General features: G+C 41.6%; 1 protein-coding gene across 2 annotated transcripts; it reads right to left on the bottom strand.

The window, feature by feature from the left end:
- Positions 1–1,666: 1,666 nt before the first annotated feature.
- On the bottom strand, positions 1,667–25,287 carry LOC129117649 (cell surface glycoprotein CD200 receptor 2-like). Of its 2 annotated transcripts, XM_077174546.1 has the most exons (11): positions 25,070–25,287; positions 23,907–24,331; positions 22,315–22,781; positions 18,889–19,297; positions 18,217–18,325; positions 13,014–13,095; positions 11,963–12,271; positions 10,877–11,125; positions 9,755–9,850; positions 8,932–8,978; positions 1,667–7,676 (listed from the first exon to the last, which is right to left on the bottom strand). In XM_077174546.1, exons 6-11 carry the CDS (start codon positions 13,072–13,074, stop codon positions 7,542–7,544), a joined length of 897 nt encoding a protein of 298 aa, XP_077030661.1. In that variant the 5' UTR covers positions 13,075–13,095; positions 18,217–18,325; positions 18,889–19,297; positions 22,315–22,781; positions 23,907–24,331; positions 25,070–25,287; the 3' UTR covers positions 1,667–7,541. The 2 variants fall into 2 exon arrangements, with proteins under 2 accessions (XP_077030661.1, XP_077030662.1); XM_077174547.1 differs by lacking the exons at positions 22,315–22,781; positions 23,907–24,331; positions 25,070–25,287 and having other exon boundaries at positions 18,889–19,305.
- Between the last annotated feature and the right edge of the window lie 785 nt (positions 25,288–26,072).

Genomic DNA, 26,072 nt, shown 5'->3' on the forward strand with positions numbered 1-26,072 from the left:
TTCAGACCCAATTCCATCAAACTCTACCAGGCTGAGCTCTCCATCGATGGCACTAAAACTGGAAGGGCAGAAGAATTGCCTGCCCATCAGGTAGTGTCTGTATCTAAAATGTTTGCTGAGGGTCAGCTCCAGATATGGGACTGACTCTGACATTACATCTAGTAGATGTATGCCAAGAATTTGGCTTTTTACATATTTTTTTTCCACACACATACCCTCCTTTTTTTTACAGATATGCTAATTCTCCATTGGCAGTTAAGCACAATGACCTTTCAAATGCAAGCTGTTGTGCAATAACAGTAGAAATTCTATGCCAGTTTATATATATATAACTACTGAATAAGGGAAATAGGACTAATGCATTTGCAAATCACTGTGCAGATTGATCTTAAATCATTCTTTGTGGTATTTCAGCATTTGTGAAGAAAACATGAGGCTTAGCCAGCAATAATGCCTGCATGAAGCCACGTCTGCTATGTTTTCTTGCCAAGCAATCCAGTTTTAGCAGGTGAAGAATCAGTCCCCAGTGCTTTTTGCTAGACTGAGAATCAGAGGAGCACACTCAATAGTTGGCCTCATCTTTTCCACATACATCCTTTGTGTGATCAAAAAAGATCTTCAATACATGAGCACTGCAAATTGGTAATTTTCAGTGCCTCTTGGAGCTGATGCTGAAGTTATTTCTTGCATACAAAACAGATTAAAAAGAAAAATCACACTGCAGGAAGGGCTTGTTTAACAAAAGCTAAGTTTATCTCATCAGCTGCGTAGCTCAGCAGGAGTGATTTGACAGAGCACAGCACGAGCTGGGGGATTTTATTTTGGGCTAGCTCTGGTCTGATCCTGTGAGCTGAACACCCATGAGCAGCTGGGGAGCTTTAGGTGAAGCCCAGGGGTGCTGCAGAAAAGATGCAGCGTTTGCTGTGTGCTGCAAGGCTGCTGGACAATACCAACCCCGCACAGTGAGCACGGGAGCTCCTTTTCAAAAGCACATTCCTGACCCAGGCTAACACCATGTGCATGCATCTGCCAACAGATGACTGCAGAGAACAGCAGTTACAGGAGAGTCCCAAGGACAGAACGTGATCCAGCCTCTCCATCCCAGAGCTCAAATCTCTTTTTGCTCATTTGACAGGCTCTATTTGAAATGTGTTTTTCTAAGAATGTGCTATAGAGGGATGATGACAGCTGCAAGCTGAGAGCTAAAGAATGTTTTGTGTTTAGCCAAACATTTCCTCTGTGCCTTAGCATCTTCTATGTGTTTCTTATTCTCTCCTTTATAGCCTACCCCAAGCTGTCTCCTGCACCAAAATTAGGTCCAATTAATATAATCAGTTCAAAACTGCTGCACCTGGTCAGATGTGGGCTGTACTGACCAACAATTTTTTCTGCCTTACACCAGACTGATACCAAGACAAGAGAAAGGCTTAAAATACTCACAGGAGAGGAAAAAAAAATTCCATTAGTCTGAGATGCACTTTACAGTCACTGTCAAAATGGCATTTCCATTTGTGTATCAGAAATTCAGATTCTTTCTAAAAGAGGGAAATGATATGCAAACAATATTCTAATAGAAGACAAAGACTGGGATTTTGAGTGCACAGAAGAAAGATTTATTTCAGGTTATGGTTTCCACAGCAACTTTTCATTTTATCCCTCATGTGTCTATCTGTCTTATAAGGTCTTTCACAACATTTATATATAATGAGATGTTCTGTTGATGGGAAATTATTAAGAAATTAATTTCTCAGGGGAAAAAACCCTGTAACTTTTCCTGTGTATATTCACAGCTTCACACACACACAGCAATGTAACTATGAATCAAGATATTTGCATATAGGTGTACATTTTTATTTTTGCTATCTATAGCAGCATGAAATTGGCAGCCACTGTTGATTACACAAGAATAACAATGATGAAGGGTTTGATACTAAGTGTAGCTGGTAGATATTCAGACCTGGAGGCAGGCAGTGCTCCTGAAGGTATCAGAGCTTTGCAGGCACTAACTTGCCTGATTAAGGAGGCAGCCCTAACAATACACTGACTGGTGGTGTTGGATTCCAGTCTTCCTGATTTGAATATTTCAAGCAAGTTGCACAAAAAGATGAGCAGCCAGACCAGAGCTTTTCAGTAGTTGGCTCGTTTGTCTGTTTATTCCACACAACACTCCTCTCACACGAGATGGAGTGAATTACAAGACATTCATGTACTAAGCACGTTGTTCTGCAGCATGTGGCCACATGTTTTGCACAGAAGAGGGGGTTGCACTCTTCCAAGATGATAAATCTAGCACGGAAACGATTTCGGGAGGCTGCCCATGTTTTCTTTTTCAGATGCACACATGGAAATCTAAAATATAAGCACAGCTAGATACGAGCATTATGATATGACAATATAAGCACTGTTGGACTGTGGCAGAAGTGAGACAAAAATCAATCCCAAAAGCACTTAGCCTTGTTTGCTCAGCAGTACTTATTGACAGCTGAGAGAATAGAATGAGTGGAAATGAAATTTTCAGAGCTCAGTACACAGTGATGAGATTAAAGTCAGAAGACCTAGAGAGGGACCATCGGCATAAAAATGCCTTAATAATGTAGAATGCGATGTTTACAGCATCCTCTTTCCTATTATAGCTCTGCTGGTGACTAAGCCTTGCCTGGTGCATTGACCTTGGCTGGCTGCCACCTGACAGTGCCCAGCCAGACACTCTCTCACTCCCCCTCCTCAGCACAACAGGGGGAGAAAATATGATGGAAAAGTTCATGGGTCAAGATAAGAACAGGAAGATCACTGGTCAGTGTCATGGGCAAAGCAGACTTGACTTGGGGACGTTAATTTCTTTTATTAGCAATTAATAACAGAGTAGGATAATGACGAATAAACAAAATTGAAAACACCTTTGCTCTCACTCCCTCTTCTTCACAGATGTGCCTCATATTCCCCAGCCCCAGGAGTGCAGCGGGGTGGGGAATGGGGTTTGGGGGTCAGTTCACACCTCTTCACCTCCACCACTCCTCCTTCACACAGTTCCTCTGTTCCAGCAAGTTCCTTACCATGGGATAGAGTCCTTCAGGAACTGCTCCAGTGTGGGTCCTTTCCATGGGATGCAGTCCTCCAGGAACAGACTGCTTCAGTGTGATTTCTGCCAGAAAACCCATTCCTGCATGGATCTCTCTCCAGGGTCACAGCTCCTGCCAGAAGTGTGCTCCAGGATGGGATCCCCACAAGCTGCAGGTGGAAATCTGCTGCTCCATGGACCCCCATGGGCTGCTGGGGCACAGCTGCCTCACCATGGCCTCACCAGAAGCTGCAAGGGAATCCCAGCTTTGGTACCTGGAGCACCTCCTGCCCTCCTTCTCCACTGACCTTGGTGTCTGCAGGGCTCTTCCTCTCACATTTTTCTCACTCCTCTTCCTCACGGGTGCTGCAGAGTGTATTAAATATTCAGAAAAGTTTATTCACTGAGATGCTGGTCAGGCATTTAACAGGCTGCCCAGGGAGCTGGTAAAATCACCATCCTTGGATGTGTTCAAAAACGTGTAAATCTGTCACAGAGGAGCACAGTTTAGTTGTGACCACCATGGTGCTGGGTTAATGGTTGGACTTGATGATCTCAGAAGATATTTCCAACCTTAACAATTCTATGATTCTGTTAGACAGATGTCAACCAAGAACAAATAAAAATGCTGCATATAATGCATTGGTGGATTTGGTAAGTGAGCTTAGATTCACAGAAGTCTAAGAACAGAACATTTTTCTCATCAAGAGTGATTAATTTCCTATTATGCATTGGGACAAAAAAATGAAGGAGACCTGGAGTAAGTATGTCCCTATGGAGAAGTTCAGTGAAAAGCACTAAAAAATTCCAAAACAAGTCACTATTTGAAACCTCTTGTTACACACATACAAAAGGCAACAAAAGAATGAAGAATAAAATTGTACTTGATGCCAGAAAGAGAAAGACATAAAACTAGGTAATAAAATACTTGGAGAACATAAAAATCGATAAGCTGAGAAACCTAGTGCATGAAAAGATTGCGGAGGAAAAAGAGAAAAGAAGGTACTTGCTTAAAGAAGCATCATTAAGGGCAAAATACAGCAGGACAGAGAAGTGTTAGGAAACGTAGAAAAAGTCCCACTTGGTTAATTCCTGAGCTCTTCACTGCCTCCAGCACATGACAGGTGTATACAGACTGTGGACACAAAATCAAGGAACTGACAAGTTATCATTAACAGCAAAGACTTCACAAAGTCAGAAAGAGTAGGTCACAAAGACATCACAGGTGTTACAGTTACCAGAAAAGAACCAAGGAAAGCATTATTTTCTCATCAGAGAGTAAAAGTTGTGACAAATTGATGCCAGGAAGGTTAGACAAAACTTATAGCTGCAACTTCAAATTTAGGAAAATCGAGCTCTTCACTGAACTGGCAAATACCCTTTGGACATCTGCTCCATTTCCAAAATCTGCAGAAAAATTGTTTACCTTCTTCATTTCAATCCTGGTGTTGAAATTTGTGATTTTAAACAAATATTGTTCATAATCTGAAGTCACATTCTAATTTATGAGGCTCAAAACATAATGCTTTGTCACCATTTTTTTCCATATTCAGTGAAGAGAAAGAGGCATCACAACACCTGCTATTTCCAGAAGACAAATTGTTCATAGATTAATCAGAAAGCAGACATCATCATTATTACAAAGAGTGTCCTATGAACAATGTGAGTGAAAATCCACACAATAAACAGGAGCATTTTCATCTATAATCACATCTGGTGCTAAAAAGCTCAAGTGACATTCGGTCAACTGTGCATTTGACTAAATAGTCGATCTGAAACAGCAGTGTCACGCTCCCAGGCTTTTTTAAAAATTTTTTTCTTGTGACAATGTGCAAATAGTTGACTCCAATTCCCATCACTTTTTAGTAGCTCTCTCACAATGATTATTCAACAAACAGTCAGCATTTTCCTACACATTTTGGCAGTCTAAAATACCTGCCTTGATTAAATTTTCTTTCAGTGCAAATAAAAAGAGTAGAGGGTCACCAAAAATGTACTCATAATTAAGAGGGGGAAAAATCATGATAAATATACTCATAAAAACATTTCAAGTTGCTTATTTTTGGGACCAAATTGTTATAAGACACCAAACACACATTTTGAGCTGTTCTTTGAGTTACACCAAGCTGCCTATCCCATACATAAGCAGCATAACAGAAAATATCTAAGTGATTTATTTCTCATTCTCAAGTACTCAACAGACCAGCTCATCAGCCCAAGAAGCATGGCACACATGGCTCTGGTCACGGCAGGCAGAGAGGAAGCCATCAAAGCCCACACAAGGAACTTCACATGTAACAAAACCCTGCCCTTTACCAGGCATAACCAACAGTGAAAGTACCTATAAAGGCTTTACTGATGTCCCAGCCTTTCTTACAAGCACCCTCATAGCCACATTATTCTCTTTGGCCTGAAAACTTCTATTAATCATACACAACAAGCCTAAAAAGCATAAGGGCCAATTTTATTCCAGGATAGCCCATGCCATTGTCAGAGCACCTCGTTTCAGCACTAAGTCTGCTCAGAATTTCTACGTTAACAAAAGTGCTGACACATTGCAGGTGACTGGGCCAATTCCACCAAATGCAAATTAAAGGTGAAAATAAAGATATGAGTGTGAAAACCATAGTTTTCAGCCAGGACAAATTATCACAGATAGCTTCAGAGAGCTTTCTCCCCACACACCATCATCTCCCTGTCTAGGTTCTATCTTTTCTGTCTCTATGAGATCTCACCCTTCAACATCTCACTTGGGCCAAAGGAATTAAGGAAAAATTACATTACACCCTAATGATCACAGTACACATGCACTGTGATTCCCAGAACCAGGCTGCTCCACAGCCTCTCTTAATTTTAACAGCCCTGTCATCCTTGGGTGTGGCTGCAATGATCCAGCTTCTGAAAAAGGCACAGATTGCTGTAGCTGTCCACAAAAACAATCCATGCTCATTTACCACACTGAGAAAACACCAGGTTTAAACCTGACTGGGCAGTTCCTTAAGCAAGAAGAGATCTTCCCTCTATTTCAGAAGCTTCAAGTCACAAATGACCCCTCGACAGCACCTTGGATTGAGGCACTGCTGTGAATTTTACTGGAGCTACAAGACACTTTTCCTATCTAGCATCATTTCAAACCTATTTGCACTACTTCCAAGTTGTCACTTATTTCTCCCAGAGGTTTTAGACATGAAAAGGGCCTCTCCCTTCCTACAGAAGGCATGATAATGCTGCACACCAGAGTGAGATCAACCCATCACTGACATTCAACACCACAGGAAAGGCTTCACTTGTCCACCAAGCCTGGAAACCAGCATGGCCTCTGTAGGTCCTTTTCCTTAAGGCAGAGAGTCATTCTTCATGCCTTTCTGACTAAAATGAAAGGCTGGAGTGATGTCAGCTGACATCCACGTCTATTTAGAAGTGATCAAGTGCAAGGCACTGGGAGATGCATGCCTAAGAATGCATATGGAGCAGAGATGACCCTGCAGAAACAAATGGGAAAAGGCTCTTCAAAACATACATTTCAGTTTAGTTACTGCTGCATTAGTGTTTGGAAGCTCTGACAGACCTGACCAATGAAAACTGAAATTAACAACCACTCTGTGGAGGTATTTTTTAGCTTGGGGACATAAGATGAGAAGAAATAAATGGTGCGGTTAGGGTTGTCTTTTTTTCCTTTGTTTTAAACAAGCACACCACCTGCACTTTATACAACTTAACACTTCTGTTCTCAGTAAAACCATGATGTGACCTCAGCTTCTCAGAAAGTGGTTAAAAAACATTTTCCCAAATAACCACAAAAATCCTTCCAGTAAATATTTGCATGTTTACATTAAAGAGTGTCCAAAAATTGTCCATTGCTGTTTCTTATTTCCATATCCAGTATAATATCAAATTGGTTTTATTTTCCATCAATTATCAACGCAAACAGAAAGATTAATTGAAAAAGAAATATGTTAAAAATACAAAGATGTCAAATATGAGATCATCATCTGTCATTGCAACCAGAAAACAAAACAAAACAACCAAAATTCCTAAAACTCTCTTATTTCTGCATTTCTGTCAGATACATTGCTTTGACCTTCTGTGTTTTGAGGTCTCCCATGCCACTTTCAAGTTTCCAACACAGAACTTTACAGAGAATCCAGTTGTCAAAATTGAAAGAAAAGTGCTACATTTTCACCAGCAGTCTTTTACTCTGGCACAGAAATATGTCCATTATTGTTTTGAGGAAAGTCAGCACATACATCAGAGTCCATTTTCTAACAAAATTAAGGTATTTCCCTGATTCAATCTTTAAGATTTCCAACTTTCTCTAGAGCTGTACTGATATTTAGAGAAAGAGAAAAAAACTTACTTAAACAAGCCTTTCTGCCCCACCATCGTCAGGTCAGGAAAGACAAAGGCTTTTGGGGGTAAGGTCTGAGGCTTAAGAGTTGAAGTACAAGTTTGAGGAGCTGAGTATCATTAACAGCTGAGCTGGCTACTTGTGCCTACACTCTTCTAAGTATAGATAAATAGATCTTGGTTTGTAATTCACATAGATGCTCTCTGGAAAGTCAGGAGGCTCAACTGCTGCTCTTGTTGCATGTGAAGGTGGGAACTTCGAGGCTCTAGTCTGCAACAGGAAGAAAAACATATACTATTTATTACATGGTAGAATACTGTGGGACTGCCATTCCTATAGATCCCAAACTAAAAGCAAAGAGCAGAAGAGACCTGGTAGGTAACATTACTGCTGCAAAAGAAATGTGATTTCTCTGAGCTCTCTGAGCCAAAGGGTAGAGCAAAGAGGGTGAAACATGAACTGGCAGACAAATGCAAGAACAGCCTTCACAAAGCCTCAACAGGACAGCCTCTGACATTGTTTTCTTAATATTGTTTTTTTTAATATTGTCTTTTCAGAAACAAATTTTGAAATGTTGGTATCTACAGCAAAATAGATGAAAATGAACAATGATAGCTTCTCTGAAAACAAAACAGACAGACCACAAACAATCCAATTTAGGCACCTAAAATCACTGGAAGCCTTTGATCTCTGCAACTCCCCCTCTCATCAATGAAATTGTCCTGAATGCCACACAAGAACATATCAGGAAATGAATCATTTTAACTTCAGAGCACTCTGACTGGTTTGCAACCAACAGGGCACACGACCATTAATTAAATCATGAGCAGAAAACAAAATAGGAAATAATTGGTCTTTCCATGTGCATTAAGTGAGGCAGAAGCCCTGAGGAAAAGGAGCACATTTTCATTTTGTTAAATATATACCACAACACACTGGAATTAGAGAGTGAGTAAAAGTTGTGGTGGCAGATTTATCCCTGGTGTATCCTGGCTTACAAGTATATGAACTGCCACATAAAAATAAAAGTTTCATAGCTGTGTTTGTCTCCAATATAGCAAAACAAAGTGGACCTTTTTCCCCTCATTGTAAAAGGCCTGTCTACTTCCATCCAATCTTTAATCAGGCAGGCTTCTGCCATTAAGAATACACATTCTTAAATAAAACATCTGAGTAAAGACTACTCTGTGAAGCAGAAATATGAAAATATTACATTTTGGGAGAGTTAAAATGAGCACTGTAAATGTGACTTATAGATAGGAAATGCACCACACCCCTCTATATCCAGTGCTTAAACACTGCTCAAATTAAAATTAAAATTGCTCAAATACTCTGATTATACATGAAGCTAGGGCCATCCAAACAACAGACATTCTCACAGATGATGTGTTCCTCATCCCCCCCTCCAAGTGCTCCCAGAGGTGCATGGGAGGTTTGTCAGAGCAGACACATTGCAAAGAAATTCCAAGTTTCAGTGAAGAAAACACCAAAACCTGCAAAGCACACACACACAAATCCCACTTACTGTAAAGTGTTCTGCTGGGCCCTGTGCCCGTCCACGTAACCAGCAAGCTGAAAGTAGGATGTCAGGAAGTTAGAGTGGTTTGATGGTGCAGGGTACACAGCTGGTATAGCTGGGGTTCTCCTCTAGCTACCCCCAGCTCTTGAAAGACTTTCTTCAAAATACAGTTACCCTCACATGTTAAGTTTTTGGGGTTTTCTACATCCTGCACTTTGACACGCTCTTGTTTTATTTTTCCCTTCATTGAAACTTTTGGTCATGCTGGGTGCCCCGGTTTCTACTGGGGTAGAGTTGATTTTCTTCTTAGTAGCTGTGTTTTGCATTTATTATGAGAAATTAAACAAATTAGCTATCTAATATGCTCAATACACAATCATCATCAAACTATTTGGCCTATTCTTACACTTGCTCAAGGGAAAAATTATCACTGCTCATGGAAACAAAGATAGTTTGTGTTTAGTCATTAGTTTATGAACTGTCATTATTAAGTACAGTATTCTGTGCTGGTAAATGCAGAACAAACAAAATAATTCTAAAAACTCAAAGCCTGCCCTATTCTCAGAGAGAACCCTTTTCATCCTGAATGAATCTCTGACATGTCTGTAATGCATTAAAACCACAATACCTGTGGCTCTTTCAAAACTCCAGACATATTTTAAATTGCTACCCCTTATTTTATTATGACTTCTCCAAAAGGACAGTGCATATATGAACATTTTCCTCAACCCTTGCCTCCCACCTCAGTCTCAGCAATAAAGTGCATGTCCTTGTACCTGCACATGGTCAGCAATGGGATTGCAATATATTTCAGATTCAAAAGACTCACCTCTGCATATGAATGTCAAGCATAAAGTCAGACCAGTGACAGCAATGGCACCTGCAGCTGCTCCTGTCAGGATGTAGAGAAGCGTAGGGGAGGTGGCTGAGCAATGAGAAAAGAGAGCAAGTTACAAGAGAGCTAGATGTCAGTATTTGTGACATAACTGCCTACCTTATCTGCAAGAAAAAGCTAATCCTCTGCTTCCAAACAAAGCAGAGAGAAACAGATGAGATGTCTGGATGCTGACCAGCAATGAGAAGCTGCCTCACACTCCCAGTCATTTGTGTGCATAAACACATTTTCATTTTCAACTCATCTGCCTTTACATTCTCATTTTCTTCAAGTACTGCTAGCCCTTTACAACTGAGCAGCCATCCCTGCAAAATGCTTTTATTAATGACTAGTTTATGCTGATTTCTGTTTTTCATGCCTTTACTAGTAGAGATACTTTGGTGGTGTGAGCACATCTTTAGCTGTTCTTACAAATCCTATTGCGATAGACTTCCAACAGGTCCAGCACAGCCACAGAAGCTGAATTTTAGCCTTTACTACCTTTGGAACACTTGCCAGTCACAGACAGACAGGCTCCAAGGAAATTTTCTCCAGACCATCACTACTGTGGAAAAGCTGGACAAAATGTCGTGGGGAAGGCGCTTTTAGATTCTCTTTTTTCTCGCTATCCTCCTCTGATTTGAGTGGCAAGAAATTACTTTCTCTCAAGTCCCTTTTGCCTGTGACAGCAATTGGTGAATGATCTCTCCCTGTGTTCACTTTGACCCACGAGCTGGCCATTGTATTTTTCTCCCTGTCTTGTTGAAGAGGAGGGAGCAATAGAGCAGCTTGGAGAGCACCTGGCAGCCAGCCAAGGTGAACCCACTGAAAGCAGAATAAGGAATTCTTGTAAAACAGAACAGGAATTTTGAAAGAAAAACACACTGAAAGCTTCTCCATAGAGTACCACAAAGCATTTGGTTTCAAAATCATTAATTTATCTCTCAACATGCACTGGGACTTATAACCACGCTAACCTAGCTCCAGAGCCCTGGCATTTAGTGGGAACAGCTGCACAGAACAGCAGAGAGGAGCCCAAGACATGATGAAAAGCAATCACAAAACAACATTATTTACATCTCAGGTCCATGACCAGAGTCTGGTTCATGGCTGCGTGGGTGACCAGGCAGGTGACAGAGGGAAATGAGCTGTTGGCCCAGCCAAAGTAGCTCACTCTGGTCACTGTTCCACTGGGGTGATGGAATTCTTCCTCAGAGCTGTGATTGCTTGCAGGGATCCAGGAGATGTCAGCAGCTGGCTTTCCTGCAGATGCCTGGCACACAGCCACCCTGCTCTTGTCGTGGGTCAGAGTCACCGTAGGAGGGACTGCAGAAGAAATTTTGAAAAGACACAACCATTATTTCTATTCCAATTTTTTTATTTCTATTTCATTTTTTAGTATAAAATCACCAGCTGAGAAACTGAAAAACAGGTGGGGTTTTTTTTAGATTGTATGACCAATTTGTGAGATTTTAAAATAATTTGAAATATTAGCACATCTTAAAGGAAAAACAATACATCAAAAAGTCCAAGGTGGACACTTCAAAAACTAGCTGTCTGCATCTAAAGTACTGCTTCCTCCTGTTTGCCAAAAGGTGATGACAGATTAACAGGAGATGGGATGACAGAGAGGGGTGGATTCAATAAAGATTTACAACTTGACTGATGCAAAGGCAGATTGCTGAAGCTTCAGGTACAATATTTAGGAGTTTGCATATATAGAATCAAAAATCTGATAGCAGGGAAATAAAAGAGGAATTGGGCAAAACTGTTCTGCTTGAAGTCCAACAACTCATATTCTGCATTTGGCAAAACAGGGAAAGACTCACACAACACCTAAACATTTATCAGAAAGGCACAATTCTGCAGGAAAGAACCAAAAATACTCCAAAACCCAAATCCAAAACAAATTAATGACAAAAAAATAGCAATTATAGAGTTGCAAAATTAATTTCTTATAATTTTTAGTTATATTGAGATGGCTTAACTAATATAGCCAGAACCAAAAATCTCTCCCTTTTTTTTATGGAAACCTAGATATAGTTTACCTCACTATATGAAAAAGATGATTTGATGTATTCATTATGCTTCCTAATATTCTTTTGTTCCTGCCTATGTTGCAAATAGACTAATTTAATTTTTACTTTAGTGATGCAGTCTTACCTATCACAGTCAGAGAAGAGACAAACTGAAAATTCCCTTCAGTGTTGGCAAGTTCACAGGTGTAAATTCCCTCATCCCTGAGGTGCACAGGGTAAATACGGAGTGCAGGGTCACTGCCAGGTGAATATTTCAAGGTGATACTCTTACTGCAGTTCAGACTGCTTGTCTTATTGTGATCCTTTCTATAGGATAAAAAGCAGCAACTTGTGCAATTCCTCTTCCACATCACCAGCAGTGAAGGCACCTTGAAGATTTTGGGGCAACTCAGCACCGCTTCCGAGCCAGCCTCCACAGTCACCCTGTTGTGAGCTTCATAAGATGACAAAAAGACATTAAAAATATGCTACAACCATTGTGAAAGCACAGGAAACTCTTGGCTCCATCACCCTTAAAAATATACTTCCTGACTGTACTGGCAGCTTTGGGGCACTTATTAGTATTCAACTTCCAGATCCACCTTCCTGAAGTTTGGAAGTGCAGTGGAGATGATGCCTTTTTGCTGTGCACAGTGATGCTGACAAGCTGCAAGTCCTCCGCCTTTATTTTAGGCAATAAATTTCTATCACTTTAATATAGGGTTTGAAAAATTGATGGGGAGGGCAAAATTCGTTCTTAAGGGAAAGGAAACTACTTTCAAATATTTATTGTGCTCCTGAATTAGATGGCCTGCTTGAAGTGCCAGTAAAACTCAGTATAGCTGTGGAACACACACCTGTGGCACGGTCAAACCAACATCCCTTGGAGCAGAAGTTTAGTAAGAGACATATGTGGATCCCTTTTATTACAGAAATCATCGCTCTCCTGCCATTGTCCCAGCTGAACAGGTGTATCTTTAGATGAGCAGTTTTGGATTCCTGTCAGATTTTTCATTCTCTGCCACTCTGCAAGGCACTCAATTAATTTGCCAGCCAAGGAGACATTACTCTTTCCATTCCCACAAAACAATAGGAAAAATTTGCTCGGGTGCGCTATGAACTTTCAATGTCCTGGCAAGCTGGAAATACAGAGTATCAAACAGTGCTACATGCAGTTTTGGATCTTTCTCACTTACCTTCAACCAGATTGATTGGCAAGAAAAGGAGCACAGCCAGAACTGCCCATTTCTGAGCCATCTTTAGCAGAAGGAATCAGCACTGCAGAAAATGAAGGCAAAGAAAATGGCATGTAGTCACAAATGCTTGTGCTCATCCCTTCAAAGAGAACATGTAGAAAACCCATTTCCTTTGAAAGCAGGAGTTCTAAACAAGACCCCATATCAAGTGCCACTCGTACAGTGAAGAAGTACAGCAAAAACAGGCTTGAAAATAAAAAAAAATTAAAAATAAAATAAAGACAAAAATAACCCCAAAAACAAACCAAACCAACAAAAAACAAGCTACAGTTTGCAAACAGTTTTTTAAAATCCTGGATCTCTGGTACCACTCAGGATCTAGACTTCATCAACTATTTGGCAAAGAAATTATTCCTAGCTTTTGGATGCTTTTAATTTCTTGAAGAGTAACTCCCTTTAGGAGCAGAACAAAAAGAGCAGCCCTCCTATTGCAAGGGATCAAAACTGTATGAGTTTGTTTCTTGCTTTCATAGGCAGGGTGAACTAAAGAGGCATCTAGTAACTCCTGCTATTCTACAACTATCTAAACCTTTTAACAAACCATGTCTTATAAATGCTGCCATTTCTATCTCTTTAATATTTTACTTTCTGAATCAGGCACCCACAGCTAGAGATGATTGGAAAATTCTGTTCCCATCCCACAGGAAATACTGACATGATGATGTTTTCATTCCCAAGTCAAAGATTTCATTTTAAATGTGAAACAAACCACGAGAGGATGCCTGGTGTAGAGGAGAGAAGCCACAACGCTGCCACACGTGAGGCACAAGAAGAACAAAAGCTGCCACAGGCACGAGCCAAATGCAAGAGATGGTGTTTGCCTTAACAGGGTGGTACAAGTGCATGTTCAAGTCACTGAATCACAGAATGGTTTGGGTTGGGAGGGACCTTAAAGATCTTCCAGTTCCAAACCCCTGCCATGGACACTTCCACCAGACCAGGTTGCTCAGAGCTCCATCCAGCCTGACCCTGAACACTTCCAGGGATGGGGCGTCCACAGCTTCTCTGGGCAACCTGTTCCAGTGCCTCACCACCCTCAATAGAATTGTTTTCCTCAAAGGATTGTTTTGCTCACAACCCTAACAAAGAATTGTCATGCATCTGGATGAAAATCTTTCGTTTCCACCTGGTAAAAACGCCAACACAACCACATTGATCTATATTCTGCTACTAATGTGTAACAAGCAATGTAATTCTACATTAAAAACATCTCAAATTTCACTTTCATTCACATAAAATCTCTGCCATAAAGGAAATGTTTTGTTTTGTTGCATTTTATTCAGCACTGTCAGAAGTTTTGGGATTTTTTTTTCTTTGCAATTTGGATGCATTATGCGTGCAAAAGTTGCTTTCAATCAAAACAGTTTGAATCTTTAAAAACTGATTTTTTTTAACCAAAAAAATTTAAAATATATATTTTGACCAGACTTATGTACTGAACTTGACCTAATTTGCAAAGAATTTATCCGTCTCTTTCAAAAGGAAAGTAAAAGAAAAAACAACAGACCTTCCACAATTTCTATCAGCAAATTCAGTATTCACCAATTTTGATGAGTCCATAAATATTCATAACAGAATATTTTCATATTGGAACTTGTCCCAGAGAAGTATCTTTTTTTTAAAATGCATTGAAATCTCATATATGCGGTTTATTTGCTCAAAAGAACAGGCATTAATGATTAAAAATGGGACCTTACAGAAAGGAGAGAGTATATGACTCTCTTTAAATATTCATGGGTGAAACACAGAATTTAATCTCCAATTTTTAAAATTCACAGCCCTTGAACAGTTGTGCCTCTGAGCGAGAAGGAACTCTCAAAATCCATAAAGGAACAACCAAGCAGAGATGAATCAAACCCATTTAAAAGTAGCAAACGAATACTTGGTGGCTCGCCTTGTGTTATTGCCTTTGATGGAATTAAAATGCCTCAACAGCTGCATTAAAATAAATTAAATTTTTTACTCAGCCTCGGTGGCGGTGGCTGGCACAAGACCTTGCGATACGTGTGCCACTCTTCCTGCTCGGATTCATCCCAAGGAGAGCTGAGCCTGGGGGAGATTCACTCCCTTTAGGGGCTCAAGAGGAGCCCTCCTCACCCCAGAGCCTGGAGGGGGAGCAGCAGCAGCTCCAGCGTGACCTGGTCTTCCAATTCTCCTCCTGAAGGGGATCCCAGTCCTGAGGGCTGATTCCAAGGCAGCTCCTGCGCACCAGGGAACTGCAGGGATGTACCTGGAGCTCCCCTCCCTCTCTGTCCCCACCAAGGGCCCAGATGTAAGTGCAAAGTGGGAACTATCTCAGTTTAGGAGATTCCATCCCTGCGTTCAGCTGTATGGCTCATTAGTTTCTTTTTGTTGTTGCTTCTGAGACCTTAACATGCAGCTGATTTTTCTTACAGACAGATAAAGCCTCCACCCCCTCCCCCCTTGAAAGAGATGAGTCAAAAAAACCCTCTGGTGGTACATTGCCCTGAAGAGGATGTGGCAGAGTTAAATTGAGAGAAACAAACTGCTTTGTGACATGGAAAACAAGTCACAACCTTAGCTGTCTGTTGTTACACATCACACACCAGCCACAAGCCTTGAGCTATGCAAAGCATCAACCTAAAATCAGGCAAGTACATGCAATGTCCAACATGATTTAAATATCTGCTAACACAGCCTGAAAAAGGAAAAGGTCAGGTATCTATCAGTGCATCAGTTGCCACCGCAACTTTTTAAAGGATAACCCGTCTGTCACAGAGCCATTCCTGTGTTTACCTCAGCAAAATATGGTTCTGTTTTGAAGTGAAAGCACATTTTAAAGGGTACAAAAGACTGTCTTAGAAGGCTCTCTGTTCTGCGTAAGATGGGAAAGGAAGGGCAGGAAGGGATGGCAACAAGAGAAAGCAGTGGCACACATCTGTATCAACTCTCTTATAAGGATAAGGTAAGTGCTCTGCAAATCAAGGCTGCATTATTTAAAATCCAAATCCACAATTTTGGCAGTCAGAGTAGCAGCAGCATCTTCTATGCAGTATTTGATGTTTCTACCTCATCACCAAGACCACACAGCACCCAACTCAAAAGCCTGCAGCTTTTCTGAAGTGAGAGATGCTGGTTATGCTGTATTTTCAACATCCCCAGGTCAGCCTCTTCTGCTCCCATTTCTCCCTACCAATGGTTCCTCTGCTGGGAATTCCTCAAGTCCCTCCACTGAAAATGAAACAACAAAATATAGCAAGACTTTGAATGCCCTCTGGGGAAGACAAAACATATCCAAAGGGGCAGCAGGTAGATACTCCCAAAGCTGAAACTGGAAAGCTCTGTGGGGAGAGGAGAGGCTGTGCTCTTTCTCTGTTCTCAGCCATCTGTGGCTGGCCCCTGACAGTGCTGCTGGGTAATGGACCTCTGCCTTGACCTCAGAGCCTCCTGGTATTTTTATTCTCTTTAAGATATCCTGACCCTGAAAACTGCCCTCTGTACTCCTGTACTAGCACAGCAGAACACTGTTAGCTCTGCCAGGGACTGATGGATCAGAGCCTCCATGGTGCATTTTCTTCTCAGACTCCCTGTTTGTCTCACAGTTGCTGGCATCAGTTGGAGCCAGAGATGGTTTGAAATTTAGTCCATCCAGTTTGTGAGCTAGTTTCATTCACTTCCAAACTACAAAGCTTTCTCTGCAAAATGGGAAATAGAGGGTGGATGGCTTTCTGAAAGAGAGAATTAGCCTAATAGAATCAGCTCTCAAAACAATCACAAGCAAGTTATACAAAACAACTGTGAAATTACAGTGTTTAGGTAAATATACCTAAAGGTAAATAGTTTTGAAATTTCCTCCACAGCAAGACAGAGATTTGTGCCATCTATTGAATTCATCAAGATAGCAGTATTTAGAGTAATACTAACATTACAAAGTGTGGATTTTTCCCCAGGGGAAAAAAATTTGTCATACATAGTAGCTGTAAATGCAGGAAGCAGTTGGGCATCTCCCCTCTTCTCAGATGTATTTCCCTTTTTATCACTAGCTCATCTGGAAAATGGTTTAGTCCCATGAAGTTATAGCACAAGCCAAGGCATATTCCTCACACCTGCAGCTGCCTTGCAGCCAGACCCTCAGGGAGTAATCCAGTGTTGGGAAGGGGCAGTAGGAGCAAAGGATGAATGTGAACAACACCACCCCGGTAGCTCATTCTCTTCCTTCCAGAAAGAGACAAGACAATTGCTTTATTGCTTTACATTTTCCATTTTATGCAGGGAAAAAAAAAAAAAACCAAAAAACCAGTTCTTGTACCTAACACCTTGACTTTCCCAGGTATAAACCATCTGTGGCTCTCACCAATGTCAGCAAACAGACGGGGAAAAGCCCTGCTGGTAATGCAGCCTGTAAAACCTGACACTTCCATGTTAAAATATCCAGAGGCAATTATATCACAATTTGCAGAGATCAAGGAAATGTATTTCTTTTTTAGCTGTAGCTGATTGCACTGGGCCAGCAGGGCCATGCTCAGCAACTTCTACTCCTGGCCCTAGAGAATCCCCTTATCACTTGTAGGTCTTAAACCTCAGGAGCTTCTCTCTTGATCCCAGTACTGCAGCAGACAAATCTACCTACCACACATATGTTCATGATCTTAACTGCTTTAACTCCTGCCCCTTGTGGGCCTACTGCTTTTTGCTGCTGATTTCCCAGAAAAAAAACCTGGGAATTAGCAACCCACAAGTGTAATTACTGCTGTCAGGGCTGTGCATAACCAGAGGAAAAGTCTTCCATACAAGTATACAGAGATGAACAGAGAGGACAAGTATACAGAGATGGTTTATAGCTTGATGTTTAACTCCTTTAGTAAGCATCAGGATGTATCTCAGGCTCCCCAGAGGAAGGTTTCCTCCCCATCTTTCATTCAGAGGTACCAGCCTCCCACTCCACAGCCAAACATGGAGTTTGGAATGATGGAATTCACATGATGGAATTGCACCACACATCCTGAACTGCACATAAAGAAGCTAAAAACCTCAAGTAATTCCTGCTTTAAAAAGAACAGAAATAGCAGAAGGCCTGGTGTACAGCAGAAATAAAACCCCAGGTAGTCCTTCCTCACCTGTCAGTCAGTCCTGTGTGTACCATCACCAACCATGGTTTAGGAAGTTCTAAGCAGGGACTTACCCGACCTCTCTCCTTCAGCTCTTCACTGCTCCTTCCCCGTCACACTTCAGAGAACTTCATTTTCTCTGAAATCTACAGCTTCCCCATTCCATGGACAGCTGTGAAGATCCTGCAAGAAGCCCCAGGAAGCCCCATCAGCTGGGAGACAGCCTCTCCAGCCTCAAGGAGCTGAATTCTCCTCCCTCATTGGAGTCATTGCATAGATATGCATTTACTTATTTATGTATTTAAGGAAGGGAAAAAATTTTTCCCTGTGTTTATAAAGCAGCTAGATCAGCACTTATAAATATGAAATACATACTTCTCTTGTATGAGAAAGGAGGAATAGTTTTCTTTCATTTTCCTTTCTGTGTTTTTTTTTTTAAAGTGAGATAAACTTGTTGTGTAACAAAACATACCTAAAATAGTAACCCACATCTATATTTGAAAAAACTACACATCCTACCTCTCAAATACCAAGTGAAGTCATGACATCAGGATCAGGATGCCATTTATCACTGCCTACACTCTTTTGGTGTGGTGAAATATCCCCACAGGGGATACTTGTCCTTTTCCCTTCCTCACCATATCAGTTTCTTTGCTGTCACAGACTCCCTTTCTCAGAAGCCAGGTAGCTCTGTGTCAGTGGTGCAGAAAAATTCTCTGGTGGTGGTTTCCAGTGAAACTTCTCACCTCATTTCTTTTCTGGTTACCAGCACTCCTGGCAGATTTTAAGCTCTGTTTGAGGGAGGAGGATGCAGGAGAGTGGAGTAGCTGGGAGGAGTCCTACAACATGTCCTTATCCAGGTTTCTGCTAAGCAAACTTCCCCCCATATTTTGTAGTCCAGTGGTCTGCAGGTGAAAAACACAGAATAAGTTCAGGTCATATCTCACAGATGTTAATGCTGTCATGGGACTGTGGGTATTGCTGATAAAAGATCTTCATTTTCTCATCTTCCCAGAGTGGCTTACAGTACAGCCCAGAGGGGAAGCTCCTGAGGACAGAGTGGCAGGGCTTCTCCAGGCTGGGAGAACATGCACATCATTGTCTCCTGACTCAGTGTCCAAAGGCTCTGGGTGAAAAGTTGAGGCACAGCACTCACTACGACACAAAAGAGAGAAAGGGAAGTAAGATGCAAAAAACCAACCAAAGAAAAAAGTCAACTAGCAAACAGAATGCAGAAGTGTCAGACAGAGAGTCAGGAAGCCTCTAGCTCCCCACCACAAGGACTCTGCTGAATGCATTCATGCCACAGACCACAGCCTTTTGGTCACCCCTGCCCTCAGGCCTGTACAGGCTATGTACATACAAAGGCTACAGCACAGCTGTGCACAGCTAAGGGCTCCCTTAAAATACATGAAAAAAACATGTCTTAATCTGCTAAAAGTGTCTGTGCTGTGGCCATGTCTATGTGTATTTCTACATACATGAATATTTTTTAAAATCGTTACATAGAGGTACAATTTTAGGCACACACTTGGAGCTGCTGCACTCACTGCCCTCTGACACAGCAGGAAAAGTTAATTGGCTTGTTTGCAAAGTCTCCTCCACTAAAAACCTGAGTTTTGCACGTTGCTTCCACGTAGTTTGTTGTCAGAGCTTGTTTATGGCTTTTGTCATGAAAGTGTCTCTGGAAAAAGTGGTTTTAAATGTGCATCTAAAGGGATAAACTAGGGGCAACTTTGAGCTATACAGGCTTCCAACAAACCTCTTTGAAGAGGATGATCTTCCCCAAATAAGGCAATTCCTCATGTAAAGAAGAAGACCTGTGGACAACTGGTGGCATTTTACATGGGGGGGTACCTGCAACTGAACAACGAAGGAAACAACCTCACTCAAAGTCCAGATTCAGTGAGTCCAGCACCCCTACTCCATCAGGGTTATGTACCTGTGCTGCAAAACTCCTCCAAAGTAGTTTTAATGTAGTTAACAAGAGCATAAGGAGCATTGGGGTGAGGGATCCTGGCTGAATGCATGCCTGGACAGTTAGCTGGAAAATCCATTTTCACTGAAAACAACTTTTGATCTGGAAGCTTTGGACTAACAACCTATATTTCTTTACAGGCTCTAGAAACATGTACTGCACAATCTACTCAAAGTTGTCTTTTCCTTGTTTACACAGGGCATTTCTGAGATGGATAAAGAACTGTCATTCTTTCCTGCGAAACAGGGAGATGGCATTGCCCTGGCATGGGACAAGAAACAGGCACTAGACGTTTCTGAGAAAAGAATTCTGATTTTCCTGAAAGAAAACCCAGCTCTGGCTCTACCCTTGCCAAGGACAAGGAGAGGTCATACTGACTTGTGCAAGAGATTTCTATTTGGGAAAATTAGTATTTTCTTACTACTGAAGGACACTCACAGAAAACCTTCCCCACTCTCCTCCGGCTGCACTATGATTTAAAAATGCTCATTAAGCCTTCACCTTGATGAGCTGCATCTGGGCTGAGCTTATCAGAAACACTGTCTGTTCCCAGGAACTAGTTCATTTGGTTTTTAACAAACAGCTTTGAAAACTTATTTTTGTTCCCCAAATAACAACCTGAGTTCAGGCCTAAGCCATTGGCCAAGTCCGATCCCAAGTTTGGCCAGGCAGACCTCTCTGAACATTGGGAGGGCTTTCCTTACTGTTTTCTATCCTTATCTTTTTCCATCTTTACCTTTTTCCTTCCCCAGCCTCAGTGTAGGTCATTTGTGGTTGATTTTAGTTTTAGATTGATTTACCATTTCAGCATGATCTTTCTCTGTGCTTTAACCATCTAGTAAGCAGCAGAGTGAGCCTTGCCAATGCATTTTCTCGTGCTTCCACTTTAATATTAAACCTGCTTTTGCCAATTCCTTTGATTCTTTGAGCCACCTAAACCACTCATTTTGGACAAAAATTTAGCATTTTCTTGTTATTCACATCGCAGAATTCCTAGTCTTGATTATGTGTCTTCCATAACAGAACGTGCCTGTATAACAGCTGATGTTCCTAATAGACAGAATGCACAGGTATTTGGAGCTGGGATTTCACTGGGTGTGTTTGTGTCTCCAGTTACCATGGATATACACTGATGCTCCCTTCCTCCATGTAAAGTGTCTCTCTCTGGTGTCTTATTACTCACAGACCTGCTGCAAGCACCTTGTTTTTATGACCCTTCAGCTCAAGGACTCATATTCACTGTTGTTGCAAAGCAGGATATTTGGAAGCAGCTTCTATGCCTATACACAGCATGGAATACTGAATGCCAAGGAGTTAAAAATCCCCCTGAGCTCGAGAGAACTGCCTCTTTAAAATTCCTACTTCATCTTCCAGTGCCTTGCAAAAAACAAGAAAAATTCTCCTCATTCTCTCCACAGCTATTCCTCCTAGTTGCCAGGAGGTGGAAACAGAGCTACACCAACCCAGGGAGAAGCATGGTGCTGATGTGCAGTTGTACAGCGTGCTGCCTGCTGAAAAATGGTGCTAACAATATCTGCAGTCCAAACTGGCTCACTGGAGCCCAAAACACAGCATCATACAGTGCTCCCTGAGCCCCTCCACGTCCCCTTCCCCCCCAGCAAGACATCTCTACTGCTTGCTGAGGGTGCCCTGAAAGCAGCTGGTTCTGTCAGATGTGGCTTGCACATTTGTTTCAGCAGGAATCCAAAATCAGGCTGCCTGTGATTGAAAGGCTCCCACAGCAGCAGCCATTGCAGCCCTTCAGAACTGATAAACAATCAGATCCCTTGCAAAGTGACAAGGAGATAAATTTTCACTTGGTTTATGTGTCTGCTTTGACACTTAAAAACATTACACCCATGTCCAGGTGTGAAAAGCATGGCAGAGATCAGCAGTGCTCACCAGACAAGCCTTAGTCACCACAGGAACAGACACAGGTGTAGGCTGTGCAACCTGTGACCATCTTCCCCTTGTCATCTGGTACCAAATTTGAAGGCCTGAGAGAGAACTCCTCCCACAAAAGGCAAATGCTTGGGAAAGGGGAGAGGGACACAGCAGTGTTAAAAGGCTGCAGACAAAATAAGCTTTCAAAATATCACAGAGTTGGGTAAAACATCACAACTTATTTTAGTTTCTGTTTGTACAAGAGGGAGTTTGACACTAACTTCATTTCTGCTTCCTGTGCATTCCCCACCTTGAGCTGATCCCATTGAGAGTGTTCTCAGCTTTCTCAGAGCAAGCTGAAGAGCACAGAGGATGGGCTAGAAATGAGCCAGAAGATATTTCAGAGGAGAGAAAAACACAGGAAATCCTTCTTTGTGCAGAGAGCAGTAGAAGAAATGAAAAAACATCCCTGCATGGGAAGTAGGTCCCAGAAAGTACTGCTGAAAAAAAAAAAATGGGGAAGGGGTGTCAACAAATATATAGACAATTCCAGAAATCCACCCAAGAGACTTGTGATTTTTATAAAATCAATCATACACCTTATTTTCAGAAAAAAATATTAAAATATATGTATCTATCTTCTTACCTTTGACATAGAAAATTATCCAGGATATCATGACCACAGCCCACATCTTTTCCAGCCCAGAATCCACTCTCACAGCTTTGTTCCATTCCAGGTAAACCTCTGTACTCTCTGTGGAGCTGGCACTGCCACACCTGCTATTACAATGACAAACATGCAAATAAAAGCCTGAAGAACTGCATGTTTCCTTACCTAAAAATTGGTGTCAAAAAGATGACTGAAGGCATAATTCTCATTTTATTTTGAGCCAAAATATTCTGGAGAAAACTTAAAGAAGGAGAAGGAAAGGTGGATATAAATCCCTACATTTTCACAAAGCTGGGGAAGAGCTTGGAAGGAATGTGAGCTGGTTTCTCAGCCCAACACACATCAGAATCAACCCAAAAAGCTCTGGGAGCTCACCTCCTTTGGCTACTTAGGCCAAATGGATATTTCCTTCTGCTGGGGGCATGGAGCTGAAGTCATTGGGCACAAGTAGAGGACAGCTCACCATGTAAGGTGTGATAACCAGGAAAGATACTTAGGGAATGATTGCACAGGGGCACTGCCACTGTGTGTTTCAGCCTTTCCAGCCTTTCTGCACAATATTTTTTTCTCTTCTAACCAATGAAGCAGGAGAATTAAAAAGGCACCTCTAAAAGAACAAGTAACTCCCAGCAGTGGCTACCATACCCCAAATCCCACTCCCCCTAAGCACCAATCCTCCCTGAGTTCTGCTTACACAAAAATGAATTCCAGGGGTGACAAGGCCAGGCTGTTTGCACACACAAAGCTCCCAATTGAAGGAAATTCATAGATCTCAATTTTAGGTAAAATAACTTTGCTGCCAGTGAATGCAGCTGTGGCTATGAACCCAGAACAGATGTTAAGTGAGCTGGGGTAGACCTGCATCTAACCCAAGACTAACACACATTTTCCCACCCTGCTTTTTTCACCCAAATTCTTTCAGCTCTGGTAACGGTGCTCAGAGTAGAAATCCCATGGGAAGCTGTTTCCATCAGCTCAGAGAAATGCACAGCCGAGCTAAAACAAATCCCTGACATTTTTCACGTGTCAGCCTTGCATTTAGCACGCACAGATGAAGAGACAGAGGAGTATGAAACTTATTGCACATGTCACAGTGTGGCAGCAATCAATTTCAGTTTCACACCCTAGGAGGAGAGGATACATCTGCATGAGCAGGGCTTTTATCATGCAGGAATTTCTGCTGAGGCACCAGCGTGTCACCTCCCAACTCCCTGGACAAGCAAGTCCCTTACCTGGTACACTCACCATGCTGAAGTGGCCCACAGCAGTTAGGGAAATAATCTTTATTTTGGCTCTGCACTGATAGCAGACACTGTCTGACTGCTTGACTGCCCATATTTCCAGAAGTTTTCAGTGAGGACGTGACTTTTGCCACAGGTTCTGAGTTTTGTGAGAGGTGCAAATTTTCCATCTCCTTTCCAAACCCAGTCTCTTTGTCCTTACTGGCTCCTTTTTACCTGTGAGCCTCCATTTGTGATTTGTGATTCTGTTGGTGCCTGATGAGGCAGCTCCAGTCCAGGTTCTTTCCTTCTTCCAAGTATTTTGTGGCAGATGCATAAATGATTTCCAGGATGGCAAAAGGAGGGGCTGTCTTATGCTTCAGATGTGCACACAGCACCCAGGATAACAGGCAACACAATGAAAACTGTACTTTTCCCTTCACATAAAAGGACAGAAAATCTATTTATTAACATAGATCTTGCAGCCAACAGAATATTCTCTATAAGCTTTGCTGTTTTCATTAAAATGGAAGAAGAGAAAAGCATCCTCTCTTCAAAAAATAAGCAAGTGAAAGCATCAGGGGAGAGGGATATTTGGGAGGGCTCTTTGTTCTTATTTTTTCAATTTGAAGGTTTTTCCTTCTATCAAATGTTGAGCTGTTCCATTGAAAGATAATCTAAAAATACTGATTGGCTCAAAATAGTTCTCTTTTGGGATCAGATTTCACCTCCCAGCTCTCTGGGCAAAACTGAGCATAGAGAAAACAAAAGACTGAAATACATCATGCCTCAACAGAAGCTTATTGCAATAGATGTTCTTTCTTTCCCAGAACCCAGGGAGCACCTCCTGGCCACACCAAGTAACTCCCAAACTGGACTGGAAAAAAAGCCAAAAGCCAGAAAAACTCCTTTTTAATTATTTCTCCTCCTCAAGAGAGCACCTGTATCAAATTATCTGGCTAGCAGAGGTAAGAGTCAGACTCCCATCAATATGAATATATAGAACAGCATGCTACTGGCATCTCCTTTTCAATGATGAAAAAAAATTCTTATTACTGTAATTTTAAAAATTCTTAATTACTATACTTTAAGTGGGAGAATTCTGATGTAAGCATCAGGAAAAAAAAAAAAAAAAAAACCAGAGAAATTCAGAAAGAAAAAAGAGTAATGCTTACCACAACATCCTTCTGCTTCAGACTAGTGTTAAGAGGCAGGAGAGCTTCTTGCTTTATTTCAAAATATAGATTTTTCTTTTTCCTAGAAAAACAAAGCTGTCTTTTAGAAACATCTTTAAGTGCCAGACCAGCAAGTGGAACTTGGTACACTGCTGGAAAGGAGGAAACAAGAGTGGTTTGCTTGGCCTCCATTTTCCAGATGGGTAAATGGCTTGAGAGGTTCTGTGATTCAATAGGAAACTAAAAATCAAGAGAAAGTGTTTGTTTGCTTTGGGATTGATTTTTTTTTTTCCCTCTCACCTTAGCCATGGAAAGATTTCTGGTTGTTCCACATTGCCTGGTCCTTTTAAGCTGCATGCTTGTGTCCTGTGTGCTGGTGTGAGTTAAAACAGTTATTTTGGGCATGCCCTGATCTTGTTGGCAGGGGGGGACAGCAAATGGGACTAAAAATTACAAACAAGCATCTGCACTTTTCTATACTGCATAGAAATTCCTGTGTAGGCTGGACTTGCAAGAAGTTAAATGTCTGGTTGGTTCCTGGGTTATTTTAACTATTCTATGCATTTTTCACTTATGTTTCAGCTCTCTGTTGGTGCTCTAAAAGGGTCCACATTGCACTCTCTGGTGTCAAACTTTCAGTTATGGGTCAGCTACCCAGGACCTGGAGATTTTGTTGGCTTTTATTAATTAAGGTCAGCTTGGCTTAGACTTCCCCGAAGGCCCAGTGATTTTCAGACTCTTACAAGACTCAGAAGACGTTTCAATTTCGGACTGCAGGAAACAAGCACGAGTTCAGTTGCTCCTTTAACAGCTCCAGATGTGCACAGAGCCCAGTGGCTCATGGAAGGGGTGTAATGGGAGCTGCCAGCCCACAGCCTCTGCAAGTCATTGAAGCAATCAAACCCTTACTACTAACAAAAAGCAGCTCAGTGTCCTAGACCTGCTCACTGAAAATGCAAACTCTCTGTGCAGGAAAACATTCACTTCCAGAGTTGCTTCCAAA

This window comes from Agelaius phoeniceus, chromosome 2, assembly GCF_051311805.1.
Source record: "Agelaius phoeniceus isolate bAgePho1 chromosome 2, bAgePho1.hap1, whole genome shotgun sequence".
In the NCBI taxonomy this organism is placed as follows: domain Eukaryota; kingdom Metazoa; phylum Chordata; class Aves; order Passeriformes; family Icteridae; genus Agelaius; species Agelaius phoeniceus.